This window comes from Nannobrachium achirus (genome assembly GCF_963921795.1).
Source record: "Nannobrachium achirus genome assembly, chromosome: 7".
Taxonomy (NCBI): Eukaryota; Metazoa; Chordata; class Actinopteri; order Myctophiformes; family Myctophidae; genus Nannobrachium; species Nannobrachium achirus.
Genome location: NC_137816.1, coordinates 8,452,713 through 8,467,047, shown reverse-complemented (window position 1 = coordinate 8,467,047; position 14,335 = coordinate 8,452,713). Strand labels below are relative to the sequence as shown.

Here is a 14,335-nt window from a genome sequence, read left to right as displayed (position 1 = left end):
TTTTTTTTTTGCGACTGAAATAGCTTCTAAATGGGTTAGCATTTTGGCTACGTGTCAGCTAGCTTCCTCCTCTCGTCACCCATAGCATTGGCTGGAGTGAAATCCCAAGGCACTTGGGACAGTGTCGACGGAAGCTAGAGCGAAGGTCTATAGAGAAATTTCTGGCACTCTCTTTCTGTGCCCCTTGTGGCCGGCGGCACTGTATGAGTTAAAAAATATATCGTTTATAAAACTTGGCTAGATAGGAAGTCATAAAAATTAGTTGTCAATGCCCCTGGTGGATGAATTTGTTAACGCTCTATACCAGGGGTTCTCAAACCTTTTTAGGCCGTGACCCCCAAAATAAACATATTTGAACTGGGGAGTGGGGACCCCCCCACCCTGACAAAGCACTTGGCATTGTAGGTATTACATTTAATGTGACTAGTTTCCGCAGAAATATATTGTGAAAATAGCAGATCTACGAGGCGTTGTGAGCATGTAGATAGGCTATTTTCACAATGTTCGCCTCTTGCTTAGTTAATATTTAACAGTTTGGCCAGTCCTGTCGAATATTCGACTATTCAAAGACTTTGAGGTTGAATAATTTGAATACTAAGAATCACTATTCGTGAATGCCCTAGAGCCAAGATGACAATTTGAGCAAGTTTCCAGTTTTGTTTATGACCTTCAACATAAACAGTAAGTAAATACAGAGTCTTTGTATAGATACAGACTACCAGACAACCACATCATGCATGGTGACATGACGTCCCTATTTCACATCTTTGGCAGTACAGTACGTGGATGCCAACGTGTTACAGTAGGTTAGACCATAAATGAGACCATTACACCACAAATGTAACTATAATGTGCACAAAAATGGAAACGCAGACTATACCGTTCGAGTGTGGGCATGGCACAGCACACATATATAGGAAATTAAAAATACATGAAAGCATCCTCAGGGTCAATTTATACTATAAAGTGTTAGGGATTGACTGCTTCTTGTGATAAAAAGTAGGACTGAGAATTTTAGATAATTTTCCCATCACTTGCTATACTTTCCAGACCTGCAAAGGAAAACTGTTTGAAGAGCAGAATTAAGACACAATTTTGCCAAAGCTTACTTGAAAGGGTTTGGAAGATTAACACAAGTTGTCACAGTCAGTAATACTTTACTCATGAATTACAGTCGAAACTTGTCATGTTCTCACTGTATTTATTTTTCATATTAATGAAAATGAAACCAGGGCTAGAGTAATCTTGTAGGAACACTGACATGTCAATGGCAAGCTTTCTCTTTCAGCAAAACACAATAACTGTACGGCAATCATTTGTACTCACAGTACTAGTAGTAGCCCATTGATACTTTGTCCTTAAGGATTCAGACTTGGACTTTGAACTTCATATGTCCAAATTCCTAAACTTTGTCAACAGGCACTTGTAGATCTTTGGAAGCCCAGAATAAGGCCCCAATGATGAGGCAAAGGATTGATTCTGCCCAGCAAAATCCTGGAAAAAACAGACCTGTCAAATTCACCACCTCTGGGAGAGCCAACTACACCAGGTCCTCATACAAGACTTCGTCTATGAGCACATCATTGTCATCCACGGGGATATCCTGGCACAGCTGCTCTTTGAAGGCCAGGGCGATGGTGTAAGGCTTTCCTTTAGAGTGTCTGATGCAGCGTTCTAGGTATGTGTCATAGAAGCCCTTCCCTCGTCCCAGACGATTCCCGGCACTGTCGAAACCCAGGCCTGGCATCAGGATCAGGTCCAGGCCTCCTGAGGGGGTGCAGAGAGAGAGAGAGAGAGAGACAGTTAGGGCTGTCACAATTATTACATAATAATCGGCTAATCGTGATTTTTTGACATAATCGTGATTATTTTTCATAATCGTCATAATCGTTTCCATGTTGAAAAATGTTCATATATTTAAAAAAAAAAGGTCAAAAACAGTGGAAATAGCAGATCTACAAGCTCACTTGTAGATCGGCTATTTCCACTATCAATGTTCTTTTCTAAGTAAGAATTTCTTTGTATATTTAGGCTCCTGGCTGGGATTGAATCCCATTTTTTTTCCGCCAACCACGGACAATTTTATTTGCCGATAAAAGTAGAGTTCGCTTGAGACTGCACACCGTCTCAAGCGAACTTGAGCCATGTGAGGCCCTGCTGAGTGCGCTATAGCGAGCAAGTCACTAGGCCGAGTCTTACAAAGTTCGCTTGAGTGCCATTTGAGTTGCATCCTGATAGGGACAGAATAGTAATTGTTGTGGGTACTGGGTGCAAGGGGTTGGACTCTGCATGTCTGGCTGCCAGGGTGATATCTCCTGCATGCAATGCAGACAGGGTATGACATATATATATATAATACAATAGTTCCCCCGTCACGGACACCACACATGGTTGTTATCAGGGTTCCCACACATTTTTACCAATTCATTTCCAAAACTTTTCCAGAATATTTAACCCAATTTCCAGGACTATCTAACAATAATTCAGCTCAATAACAGGTCGCTTACTCCTATGCGCAATGCCCAAAGACAGGTAGTGTATGCCAGTGGTTCTCAACCTTTTCAGGCCGTGACCCCCGAAATATTCATGTTTTAACTGGGGACCCGGCACCCTGACGAGCACTGAGAGTTGAGGAATTTTGTATAACACGGTTCTATTGTGAAAATAGCCGATCTACATGCTCACAACGCCTCGCGTTGCGAGGCGTTGTGAGCATGTAGATCGGCTATTTTCACAATTTCTGCCTCTATATATTTGACAATTTGGTCCATGTTTAATTTGTCATTTCAGAGGTATTAACAAAATTAATAACCAAAGACAATGCATAGCTATTTTTCCCAGGACCTTCCAGGACCCTTGATAAATTCCAAAACTTTTCCAATACTGGAAAAATATTTTTCTAATTTCAAAATATTTCCAGGAATTTCATGAACGTGGGAACCCTGTGTTATGATTTCACCACGTTGGGATTTGTGTTGAAATGTAAACATACATATTCATAGATAATGAAATATTAAATGAGGGCGAAGACAGAGCAAAAAAAATAAAAAAAGATACTGTCAAGCTACTTTAGGGATGTTTATTTGGGGAGTGAAAATACTTGTATTTATTGAACAGGTATGATTTTTGTAACCACACCAGGGGACATGTGGACAGGGAATTTAACACGGAGTGCATAGTCTGCATACAAATGGCAAAAAAAGATCACTGAGAATTTTACTATGCATCAGATGTTTCAGCTATGTTAGTGTTGGGATGCAGTGTTTTATTGTAGCTGTAAAGAAAAAAAGCAAAGAAAAGAAAAATAAACTCAACTGGTTTGAGACTTAAAGCCTCGAACAGAGTCGGGTCCGCGGTGTAGTGTGGTGTAGTCTTTTTGAGTCATAAAACTACAACGTTAACGCTCAAAAAGACTACACCGCACTACACCGCGGACCCGACTCTGTTCGAGGCTTTAGGGTCCAAAGCTGGAGAACACAGGCTCATTAATAAAGTAAAGGAAATGTAACATTAGAAGTACAATCCTTTTACAACCGTTATCAATAGGGAGCAACTTTGAATGTCAAGGCTGAAATATGAATAATTTAACATGCCAGTGCCAATTCTTCTTTCTTTTTTTTCATTTACTGGCACTAGGTCCCTCTATGATACATACATTCATTAAAACTCTGTCAAGTGTACAAGTTCCATTTGAGGCATACAAAGACCAGGCCTGTCCATATAACACAGAGCCCATTGATTCATTTCTAATAGGAAATTAATGACTTTTTTTTAAGAACTTTGTGGATTTACATAACAGACTAAGGTGTAGGGTGTAGGCCATACAGTCCAACCATATGCTAGGATAGTGACTAGGCTATCAGTTCAAGGTGCCATTTGAAATACATGAATCTAATACTCGTGGCTTTCTAAGAACACCTCAAATATTAGGCCTAATCTCTACCTCTTAAAGGACAACTCCGCACTAAATAACATCTAGGCTCACTGTCTGATCCCAAATGACTGTCCATGGGGACAGTAAATGCCCCTGTCAACCATCATTACCCAGCAGAACCCAGCAGCATAAGCATAAGTCCCGGAAAAGAAGCGCTGTGATTGGCCAGTACAGTCACTTTGATTGGCAGTTGTGCCGAATGCTCACCCCAAAACATGATTTATGAGACTGTGACGACTTGTGTGGGACAACCAAGGATGTGTTTATAATGACAACTAGTAACACATTCATGGGAGGCAAAAAAAAGCACTTTTGACCGCAACAAATAGTGTAAAAGCGATGGGCTTATGGGCTCCACTCCATGCTATGCGGGCTGCTGGGTTCTGCTGGGGAACTGGACAACAGGGGCATTTCTGCCTAATAGACCCCATGGACATGTCTGCAGTCATTTGGGATCAATAAAAGTAGGAAAATGAGCCTAGATGTTATTTAGTCTGAAGTTGTCCTTTAAGAAAATCACTCTCCCCTTTCCTTTGCATGCCTTAGGTTACTTATTAATGAGTAATGTAGATTAAAGCATGACATTATGCATACATTTCACAGCATCAATACATCAACAGACTGGCCGTGCCATTCAGCCATCTCCAAAGTGCAGAGTACAATACATTATTCATTATTAATGCAGACATAAAGCTCCATGGTGTATACTATCAATTCTGCCCAGAATTGTAATTAGTCTTCAAGGCATCATCGTGGTGTAGCTAACTACACCCTCAACAGCTCTTCTCTTAACACAGACTGATTCATTGTCTCTGCCCGACTATGTTTTTTAGGTTTCATGTTGTTCTGTCTGGGTGATTGTCTGCGGTTAATCTCGCAATCTTCTACGTCATTCACATCAGCATCATGTTTCTTGTAAGTCAATAATAATTGTTATTTTTGTGAATTAATATCCTCATACACAACATCCCTCCAGGCTATGGTGTACGTGTCCGTGAGGCTATGGAGCGTAAGATTTTTCTTCATGACCGGTACAATTGGAGTTGCCTGGCTGACATGAACCAGCACCCCGCTCTTGATCAAAGGTACCACCAACACTGCTTCGTCTTTTGGCCTTATTGCATAGGGAACTGGTCTGGCTTTGAGGAATCTTGGTCTACTCTCAGGCTTAGACATATGCTGCTTACTATTTTACATAATATTTGACATCCTTTTATCCGAAAAATATAATGATCTAATGCCTGGCTAACCATTGTGCAGCCCACTGAGGTCAGCTGGTTGCGCAGAGAAACGCAATTCAATCAGGCTGTCTGGAAAACTAGTATTCATGAATGACATTAAGTGACGTGTACGTGTCATTCCTCAAATGATATTTTGCCAACCTGAGCAGCACCCAAGTTATTACTATGTCCTTCACTGAAAATAAACCCCAAATCATGGACTTTATTTTAATCAAAGTTCCCCCGAGTTTCTAACACCTTTCAGATGGGGGACGGTCGACGCTCCCTAGTAATTCATTTTCACCGATTATTTGGTTGAGGCGCAGAGAGGTGAGCGGGCGCGGTCCCGTGAAATTCTCGCACGCATGCTCGTTCATGCATGTGCTCGTGGCCGGCAAGAGCTGGATTGTGGTCATCTTTGTAAATATCGCCCGCCGTTTACTCGCGTAGTGATTGTGGCTGACATGAACCAGCATGCATCTTGATCAAAGATACCAACACTGCTTCATCTTTTGGCCTTATTTCATAGGGAACTGGTCTGGCTTTGAGGAAAATCAAAGCCTGTGCTGTATAAAGGTCATGTCAGAGATAGTATTCTTTCAAACATCAAAATGTATAAATGCAGTATGAAACCGTATGTCACCAAAATGGACATATGTACATTATCGTCCTATACTGTAGGGACTATAGCACATAACAACGGACATCATGTCGTATTATAGCACACAATGGCCCCTTAATTATAAACCATTAACGAGTTTTGGTTAATGGTTATGAAAAACGTTCAAAATGGTCATCCTGGTACCACCCATCCAAGATTGTTTAATGTTATAATTGTTTTATATATATATATAGATATAAATGAACGCAAACTTGATACAGGCATTTCCCCACACCAGTCTACTCTTATACATTCATGAATTATACAATTCATGTTGTCAGGCAGGCAGCTAAGACTCTTTCTTTAGAGGTGGGACATCTACTGGTCAAACAGTGTACTAACATCCCTGGAATGACACATGGGCGTGTCAATTTAAACACAGAATAAAGTCAAGATTTTTGTGGTTAGTGTGAGAGAGAGTGTATATATTTGTGTGTGAGTGCGTGTGTGCGCCCGTGTGTGCATGTTTCCATCCACTAATAAAATGCCAGGCTACTTTAGATAAACATAATATGCTGCATACTATTTGACATGCATTAATATTTGATATCCTTTTATCCGAAAATATAATGATCTACTGCCTGGTTAACCATTGTGCATTGAGCAGCACCCATTATATTACTATAATGTCCTTGACTGAAAATAAACCCCCAAATCGTGGACTTTATTTTTTATATTATTTTAATCAAAGTTCCACCGAGTTTCTAACACCTTTCAGACAGGAGGCGGTCGACGCGCCCGAGTAATTCATTTTCATTGAGAGGCGGGCGATTGTCTGGTTGAGGTGCAGAGAGGCGAGCGGGCGTGGTCCCGTGAAATTCTCGCGCGCGTGCTCGTTCATGCAGGTGCGTGTGGGCGGCAAGAGCTGGATTGTGGTCATCTTTGTAAATATCGCCCGCCGTTTACTCACGGAGTGATTGTGTTTGTGTCTCCAGCGCGGTGCGACCCCCGCTGATCCAAGCGAGAACGCCGGCGTTAATAGTCCCCCATCTGAAAGCCGCTAAAGATGGATAGTTATTAACATCACAGAGTGCATCTTTTAGTCCAACTCGTAGCGACTGGCAAGACTACACTTCTCCAGCATTTAAATAGGGATTAGGGAAACAAACAGGGGAGACCAAAACAAAGCGACGCCGCTTCTTCTGTCTGTTTCTAGTTTAGGCCACGCCTAGACCAAATCACACGGCCCGTTTAATACAAACACCAGGCTTTCCTCCGAGGTGGAAAGTCTGGTGACGCGAGGTTAATATGATGAGAGATGATCTTATGATTAAAATCTTACATTAAAGTGTAGTTTATAGAATGTTCAATGTGTCCACGAAATTACAGCATTCGTTAGGCTAATTTTATCTCTATGTGGCTATTACTTATGAATAATAACTACTAGAATATAGCACTAACTTCGGGTGCGTGGCTGTACCCAGTAGAGTTATGGACAGAAGTAGTATTTGTTTGAATTCGTAATTGTGTAGCCTACATAAAGCGAGTTAAGTGGTTGTTTTTGAGAAGATGGTGTCATTAGTGAAGTGTTTTGCTTACATAGATGTGTTTGGGTAAATCACTTTGCAACGAACCTGCAAGGGCTTCTGTGTGTTGTCTTGTGTTGCTGCTTGTTTTCTCCCACTATTTTAGATTTTTTTTACTTTTTAAATGTATGAAAATTTTTAACATGGAAATGACTATGACGATCATGCAAAAAAATAACCATGTTTATCTCAATTGCAATTAGGCGACTATGTAATAACTGTGACAGTGTGTGTGTGTGTGTGTGTGTGTGTGTGTGTGTGTGTGTGTGTGTGTGTGTGTGTGTGTGTGTGTGTGTGTTAGGGCATTCACCAAATATTCGAATATTCGAATATCAAACTATTCAACGTTGTTCAGCGTAGTCGAATATTCGCTTTTTTATTTTTTTATTGTTTTCTCTTTAAAAAATATATAGTTTATAAAGCTTGGCTAGATAGGAAGTCATAAGAATGAGTTGTCAATGCCCCTGGTGGATGAATTTGTTAATGCTCTATACCAGGGGTTCTCAAACCTTTTTAGGCCGTGACCCCCAAAATAAACATATTTGAACTGGGGACCCCCACCCTGACAAGCACTTGGAATTGTAGGTATTAATGTGACTCTGTTCCACAGATAAATATTGTGAAAATAGCAGATCTACATGCTCACAACGCCTCGCAACGCGAGGCGTTGTGAGCATGTAGATCTGCTATTTTCACAATGTTCGCCTCTTGCTGACTTAATATTTGACAGTTTGACCAGTCCTGTCGAATATTCGACTATTCGAATACTAGAAGGTAGAATAATTCAAATACTAAAAATCACTATTTGTGAATGCCCTAGTGTGTGTGTGTGTGTGCGTGCGTGCTCTGGTGCTAAGTGCTAACCAGTGTCCAGCGCCTCCTCTCTGCTGGTGTCCTCGTCGGCAGGCTGTCTGATGTTCCAGGAGGTGAGCGGCAGAGCCTCCATGTCCTGCATGCTGCTCAGCCTCACCATGTCCATGTGGTTGCTGTCGTTGCTGGTCAGATACTTGGGGATGAAGCACGCCTTGCCGTCCTTGAACACGCGCAGGAGGATCTCCTCCGTGCGCACCTCGTCGTGCATGCTGAGGAACACGGCGATCCGCTGAGAGGCCACGTACTCGGGGTGTTTGAAAAGCTGAAAGAGACGGCGGGACGTTTGTGTTGTTGATTGTCGTGCGGTCAAGTGTTGTTGTTTTTCTACTCCCTGTATACAGGGTTCCCACACATCTTTACCAATTAATTTCTAAAACTTTTCCAGAATATTTAACCCGATTTCCAGGACTATATAACAATAATTCAGCTCAATAACGAGTCGCTTACTCCTATGCGCAATGCCCAAAGACAGGTAGTGTATGCCAGTGGTTCTCAACCTTTTCAGGCCGTGACCCCCGAAATAATCATATTTGAAGAGAGTTGAGGAATTTTGTATAACCCGGTTTTATTGTGAAAATAGACGATCTACATGCTCACAACGCCTCGCATTGCGAGGCGTTGTGAGCATGTAGATCGGCTATTTTCACAATGTCTGACTCTAATATTTGATAATTTAGCCAATGTTTAATTTGTCATTTCAGTATTAACAAAATCAATAACGAAAGACAATGCATAGTCATTTTTTCCAGGACCTTCCAGGACCCTTGATCAATTCCAAAACTTTTCCAGTACTGGAAAAATATTTGGATGACCTACTTTGAGCAATTGTTCAACAATGCAGTGTTGTCAGCTTGTATGCAAAGAGGAATACATTGTCTGCATCATGTGTTGTGTTAGGCGGCTAGTTTGTTGTAGTTTAGCCCTACAATGTCTGTTATCATTTACAATTTTTTTCATGTATTCTAAATACAGTACACAGCCATAGATCGGTCCTATCCGCTCATGGTTAGCGGACTGATCACTGCAGCAAGAAAGTGCTCCACACTGCATGTGTACTCACCAAAGAATAAATTCCTAAGACTTGGGAGTCAGATGTTGTCCTTTAGTTTCATATCCATTTGAAGGTTCTGGCAGAAAATGTGTGTTTAGTCAAATATCTCAAATATTCCACGAGCTTCACACAGACGACATTCTCTCTGGGCGAAGGGATCAGAATGGGTGCAGGACTGAATCAAAACTTCCTTTGGGAAGCACAAATGTATTAATTACCCCACACCAATCGCAACGCTGCTTTCAACTGTGTGCCCCATACGTTTGTGCTTCCCTAATATCGTCTGTTGAAGTTCCCAAAGGAGGTTTTCATATGTTCAGTCCAGCTGTCATTTAAGGTCCGGCCTCGTCGCCCTGAGAGAATGATGTCTGTGTGCAGCTTGTGAAAAAGTGGAGATATTTCACTAAACACACGTTTTCTGCCAGAACTTTCAAATGGATATGAAATGAAACTAGAGGACAATATTTGACCCCAAGTCGTACAAATTAATTATTGGGTGAGTACATGCCCAGTGCAGAGCACTTCATTGCCACAGAGATCAGTCTGTTGGCTGTGTATCTGGAATACATGAAATGTATGTAAGATCATAGACATTCTAGGGCTAGTTGTAGATCTGCTATTTCCGTTGCATAAAAATCCTATGATGGAGGCTGAAGCATAATCAAAGCATTATGGAGATTATTTGCAGACAGCTGTTGTGAAGAGCTTCCTCCCTCTAGTCTTATTTCTTTGCCATCTACAGCTTCTTTCAGAAGAGTTGGCCATACAAGACTGCACGTTCCCCTGCGTCACCAGCAGATGGCACCCATGCACAATATGGGGCATGACCATGGGCAAGACTGTTGTTTAGTTTGGTAAATCAATACAATTACACAAGTAGTTATCGCCAAAGACAACGTTGTCACAATCTGATGTATTGACAAATCCAAGTATTTGCATTAATGTACCACCACTCACCTTTTGTGAAATCACCTGAGACTGTCGCTGTTTCTCGTTGACAGATAACTCTGCAACCCGTCTTTTAATTTCTTTTCTCAGAGCTTGCTTAGCGGCACGCAAGGCTGCCATCCTGGAAGAAGAAAGTGGAGCTCAGCTTCAGCTAAAATAATAACAAATATATAATGATCTGTCTTTGGTCGGTTCAGATTCAGAACTGGGGTAGCGGTTCAGAGACGTAGCAGATTGCTGCCTTGGTCTTGTACAGAGCTGTTTTCAGCATTTGACCTGAACACCAGCAGCCAAACGATGACTGAGCAGTTAATCATTTATAGTTACATTGACCCAGTAGATCGGTGTTTTCTCTGTCCGAGGACATTTGGCATTTAACCAACCGTAGAAAATTGTACACATGGCTGGTGTGACGTCACGCCAGCAGTAGCCTACAGTGAGGCGCTGGGGTCAAACCGAGCGAAATGCACTTGTTACAGACAATAAATAAACAGAGGTAGAAAGAGGCAACAGACGCAGTAATCATAATCTAGATAGAAAGTAACAAGTAATAACTAAAGTGGTCAAATACATTTAGTGGGGAAAAAAGCCTCTGGGAGTAGAAGTAAGTATAAGTATCGGAAGTTGGAAATACTCAAGTACAAATATTTTCAAGAACAAATAGGGTACTTCAAAATTGCACTTAATTTACACCACTGGACAATTGAGCCAAGCATTAAATATCTGCCTGCATGGTTTTCTCTTACCAAATATCAGACGTATGTTACGTCTCAAAGAATAAGATAGTAGTGGGGTTCCGTGTACATGTCATTTTAGGTTTTCATTTTACATTTGTGTGAAAGTTTATTTTTCACTTCCAAGTTGTAGATTATGGTCTATAGAACAATTTTGGTTCGAGTGTCAAGACAGTAGATTGAAGAAAAATATATTTTTTGCCCTATTTCCAAAATGACCAAAATCAGAATTGTGTTTTTTGAACAGTGTCTTAGTTTTCCCACAATTGCTGTGTAATATATATATTTTATTGCTATATGAAGTCAATACTGTGTGAGGAATCAATTGGAGTCAAATGTTTGTTTTGAATATTATGGTATTATATGATATTTCACACAATGAGACAATAACATGGTTATTACACTCATACAATACAAAACAATACAGTTACATCTTTTTCCTGTACCACAATATAGTGCCATTGGCTTTAACAACTACTAGAACAATATTTTAACAAAGACAAAAAAAAAATCTAACACCTATATACAGTCTGCTCTGGTCTAGCTAGTTCTCACAAGTAGGCCTACATTTGCACAGATCTGTGCATTTCAACTTTTCTTTCATGTAACTGCAACGAGTGCAGGTTGGCATACAAGCACTTTTACAAGTGCACTTCACACTTTAATATATCCTTGGCAAGGGGCAGAGTGGTCCAAATGGGACCACTAATCCCATAATCAGTGGGACTGTGGACGGGCATCATGGACCTGAATGAACCAGTAAGACTCCCTAATCGGGAGATAAGCGACCATCATGTTGCATACACAAACTTTAGAAGGCAAAGGTAGCCAATCAGGAGGGAATATGGGAAATGGGACTGATCTATGTTGATGACATGACTATAGAGATACTGTGTACCGCTTTGTGTGATTTTAGCATCAGTTGGGGGTGGAATTCTTTCCACATTCCTAGTTTTCTGTGAGAATTGTGTCATTCGAACACGATCAACATCATTGCCCTCATTTGAGTCATCAGGGTACAGCCTACACACAAAGTTTGTCGCCAGTTTTTGTAGCCTTGGAGATGCTTATGTTGGAGTGTCGGCGATGGTTACAGATTCCTCCATGAGGGATGGCACTTTGCACATCACCTTGCAGCAGGATCGCTTACCCTTGAATTTGAATGACGATGTGCTGTCTGAGCCAGTGAATGCATGGAAGAGAGCCATGCCCTTGCATGTTGTCATGCCCAGGTTTGTGGCGATGGTATACAAGGAGATCATTCTAGTAGTCTTTACAGCTTTGAAGGAGATCCAGATTTCCACAGCTGATACTAAACTGGATTCGGCATGACATCGACCCTCACCTGAGGGAAAACCCAGATCTTGGCCTTGAGGAGACTAATCGAGGAGGTGAAGAAGAACAACCTGACGGCTGTATTGTGCTTTATTGACTTCAAAAAGGCTTTTGACTCAATACACAGAGGCACCATGATGAAGATCCTGAAGGCCTACGGTGTGCCCAACCTACTCCGGGCAATAGAGACCATGTATGCAGGAACACGGACCAAGGTGGTGACCCCAGATGGCAACAGTGAGGAGTTTGACATCAGAGCCTGGATATGATGAAAATTACACAGAAGCACTACAACAACATCTGTGTCTCCAGTATGCACCATCCCAAGTGATGATGTTTGGAGGGCATAGAGAAGATGTAGGCCTATTAGGACACGAGTGTCAGCTTCCTCATGGTTGCATTGATCCATTGGTGGACTGTTTCCAACGTGGTGGACTTGATCACCTGCAGTAACGTAGACATCCTTGTCATCTGGAAACTGTGTATCTGTTAACAACTTACTTGAAAGGAATGAGTACAGCTCCTTCTTACTTAACAGCTCCTTCTTGTTGTCAATGTTTGCCAGAAACGTTTGCATTTCCATGATGCCCGTCCACAGTCCCACTGATTATGGGATTAGTGGTCCCATTTGGACCACTCTGCCCATTGCCAAGGATATATTAAAGTGTGAAGTGCATTGTAAACGTGCTTGTAAGCCAACCTGCACTAGTTCTCACAAATGTACTTGTGAGAACTAGCTAGACCAGAGCAGTATATATGTGTTAGATTTTTTTTTCTTTGTTAAAATATTGTTCTAGTAGTTGTTAAATCCAGTGGCACTATATTGTGGTACAGAGGGGAAAAAAGTGTAACTGTATTGTTGTGTATGATTTGTCTCATTTGTGTGAAATATCATACAATACCAGAATATTCAAAACAAACACTTGACTCCAATTGATTCCTCACACAGTATTGACTTGATATAGCAATAAAAAATATATATTACACAGCAATTGTGGGAAAACTAAGACATTGTTCAAAAAACACAATTCCGATTTTGGTCATTTTGGAAATAGGGCAAAAAATATATTTTTCTTCAATCTACTGTCTTGACACTCGAACCAAAATTGTTCTATGGGGAACGTGCGTATGACGTTTTGTAGGCCGATTTGGAGTTATCGGCCTACAAAACCAGCGCCATTGCTGAGGGGGACCAGTCCAAAAAAAAAAACATTTTCCATTGACTAAATATAAAATAGCCTACAATTTAAAAAAGTGTCCCCATTATGCAAGTAAACAACATTCGATTGTGGTTTAATAAATAGGCTTAGGCCTAAAGAGATTATATTTTAATTGGCAATGCAACACAGGTCCCGTCTTACTCACAATACAAAGTGGAGCTCACTCGACCATTTCTCTCTCTCTCTTTCTCTCTCTTTCTAGCCTACAACTATTACAAACAAACGGAAGATGACTTACCTCTATAGAAAATAGCCTAAAAGCTTTCCTTTCTCCCTGGCTTTTGTTTCAATGTTAATATTATAGATTCCTAGGCAACCAACCAGCAGCATTGGACAATAATAAGTCTACATTATTACATGATTTACACCGCTCTGACTTCTGACAGTGCCTGTCAATCAGTTCACACAGCTGCAGACAGTATGTTAGATTGAGTAGACCTCACCACATGAAAGGCAGAGGCACGCATGGACTTTTAATAGCCTAATCATAAGCTAAATGCTCGGGTCTCTCTGAACCTCGGAAATAAAGGATTTCAGGACAATGTCACAGGTCTCAACAAAAAAAAAAAAAAAAGGAATCAGAACGGGACGGAACTGGACAAGACAATTACGGGGCCACTCGGGTTTGGTTTTGTAATTTGGCATAACACATGTATTTCTATTTAATATATTATAGGCTTGAGCATTTCTCTCTCTCTCTCTCTCTTCTGTTGGATAATTAGAGAAAGCGCACCTCTCTCTCTCTGAATAAAAAGTGATCCTTGCTTGACCACAATGTTCTCTCTCAGATGATCTGCGTAAAGTGGCAGAGTTGACTTAAGTGTATAGGCTAA

At 41.0% G+C, this 14,335-nt stretch overlaps 1 protein-coding gene across 1 annotated transcript; it reads right to left on the bottom strand.

The window, feature by feature from the left end:
• Positions 1-1,181: 1,181 nt before the first annotated feature.
• On the bottom strand, positions 1,182-10,502 carry mthfs (5,10-methenyltetrahydrofolate synthetase (5-formyltetrahydrofolate cyclo-ligase)). Its single transcript, XM_080729459.1, has 3 exons — positions 10,223-10,502; positions 8,206-8,476; positions 1,182-1,767 (listed from the first exon to the last, which is right to left on the bottom strand). The coding sequence occupies exons 1-3, from the start codon at positions 10,331-10,333 to the stop codon at positions 1,541-1,543; spliced, it is 609 nt and encodes a 202-aa protein (XP_080585585.1). The 5' UTR covers positions 10,334-10,502; the 3' UTR covers positions 1,182-1,540.
• Between the last annotated feature and the right edge of the window lie 3,833 nt (positions 10,503-14,335).

What these genes read in the sequence shown, in the direction of transcription:
- mthfs (XM_080729459.1), bottom strand. Translation starts at nt 10,333, where the DNA reads ATGGCAGCCTTGCGTGCCGCTAAGCAAGCTCTGAGAAAAGAAATTAAA. An exon ending in CTCAGGTGATTTCACAAAAG is followed by an intron (nt 8,477 to 10,222) that starts GTGAGTGGTGGT and finishes CGTCTCTTTCAG; the next exon opens with CTTTTCAAACACCCCGAGTA. An exon ending in AGAGGAGGCGCTGGACACTG is followed by an intron (nt 1,768 to 8,205) that starts GTTAGCACTTAG and finishes GCACCCCCTCAG; the next exon opens with GAGGCCTGGACCTGATCCTG.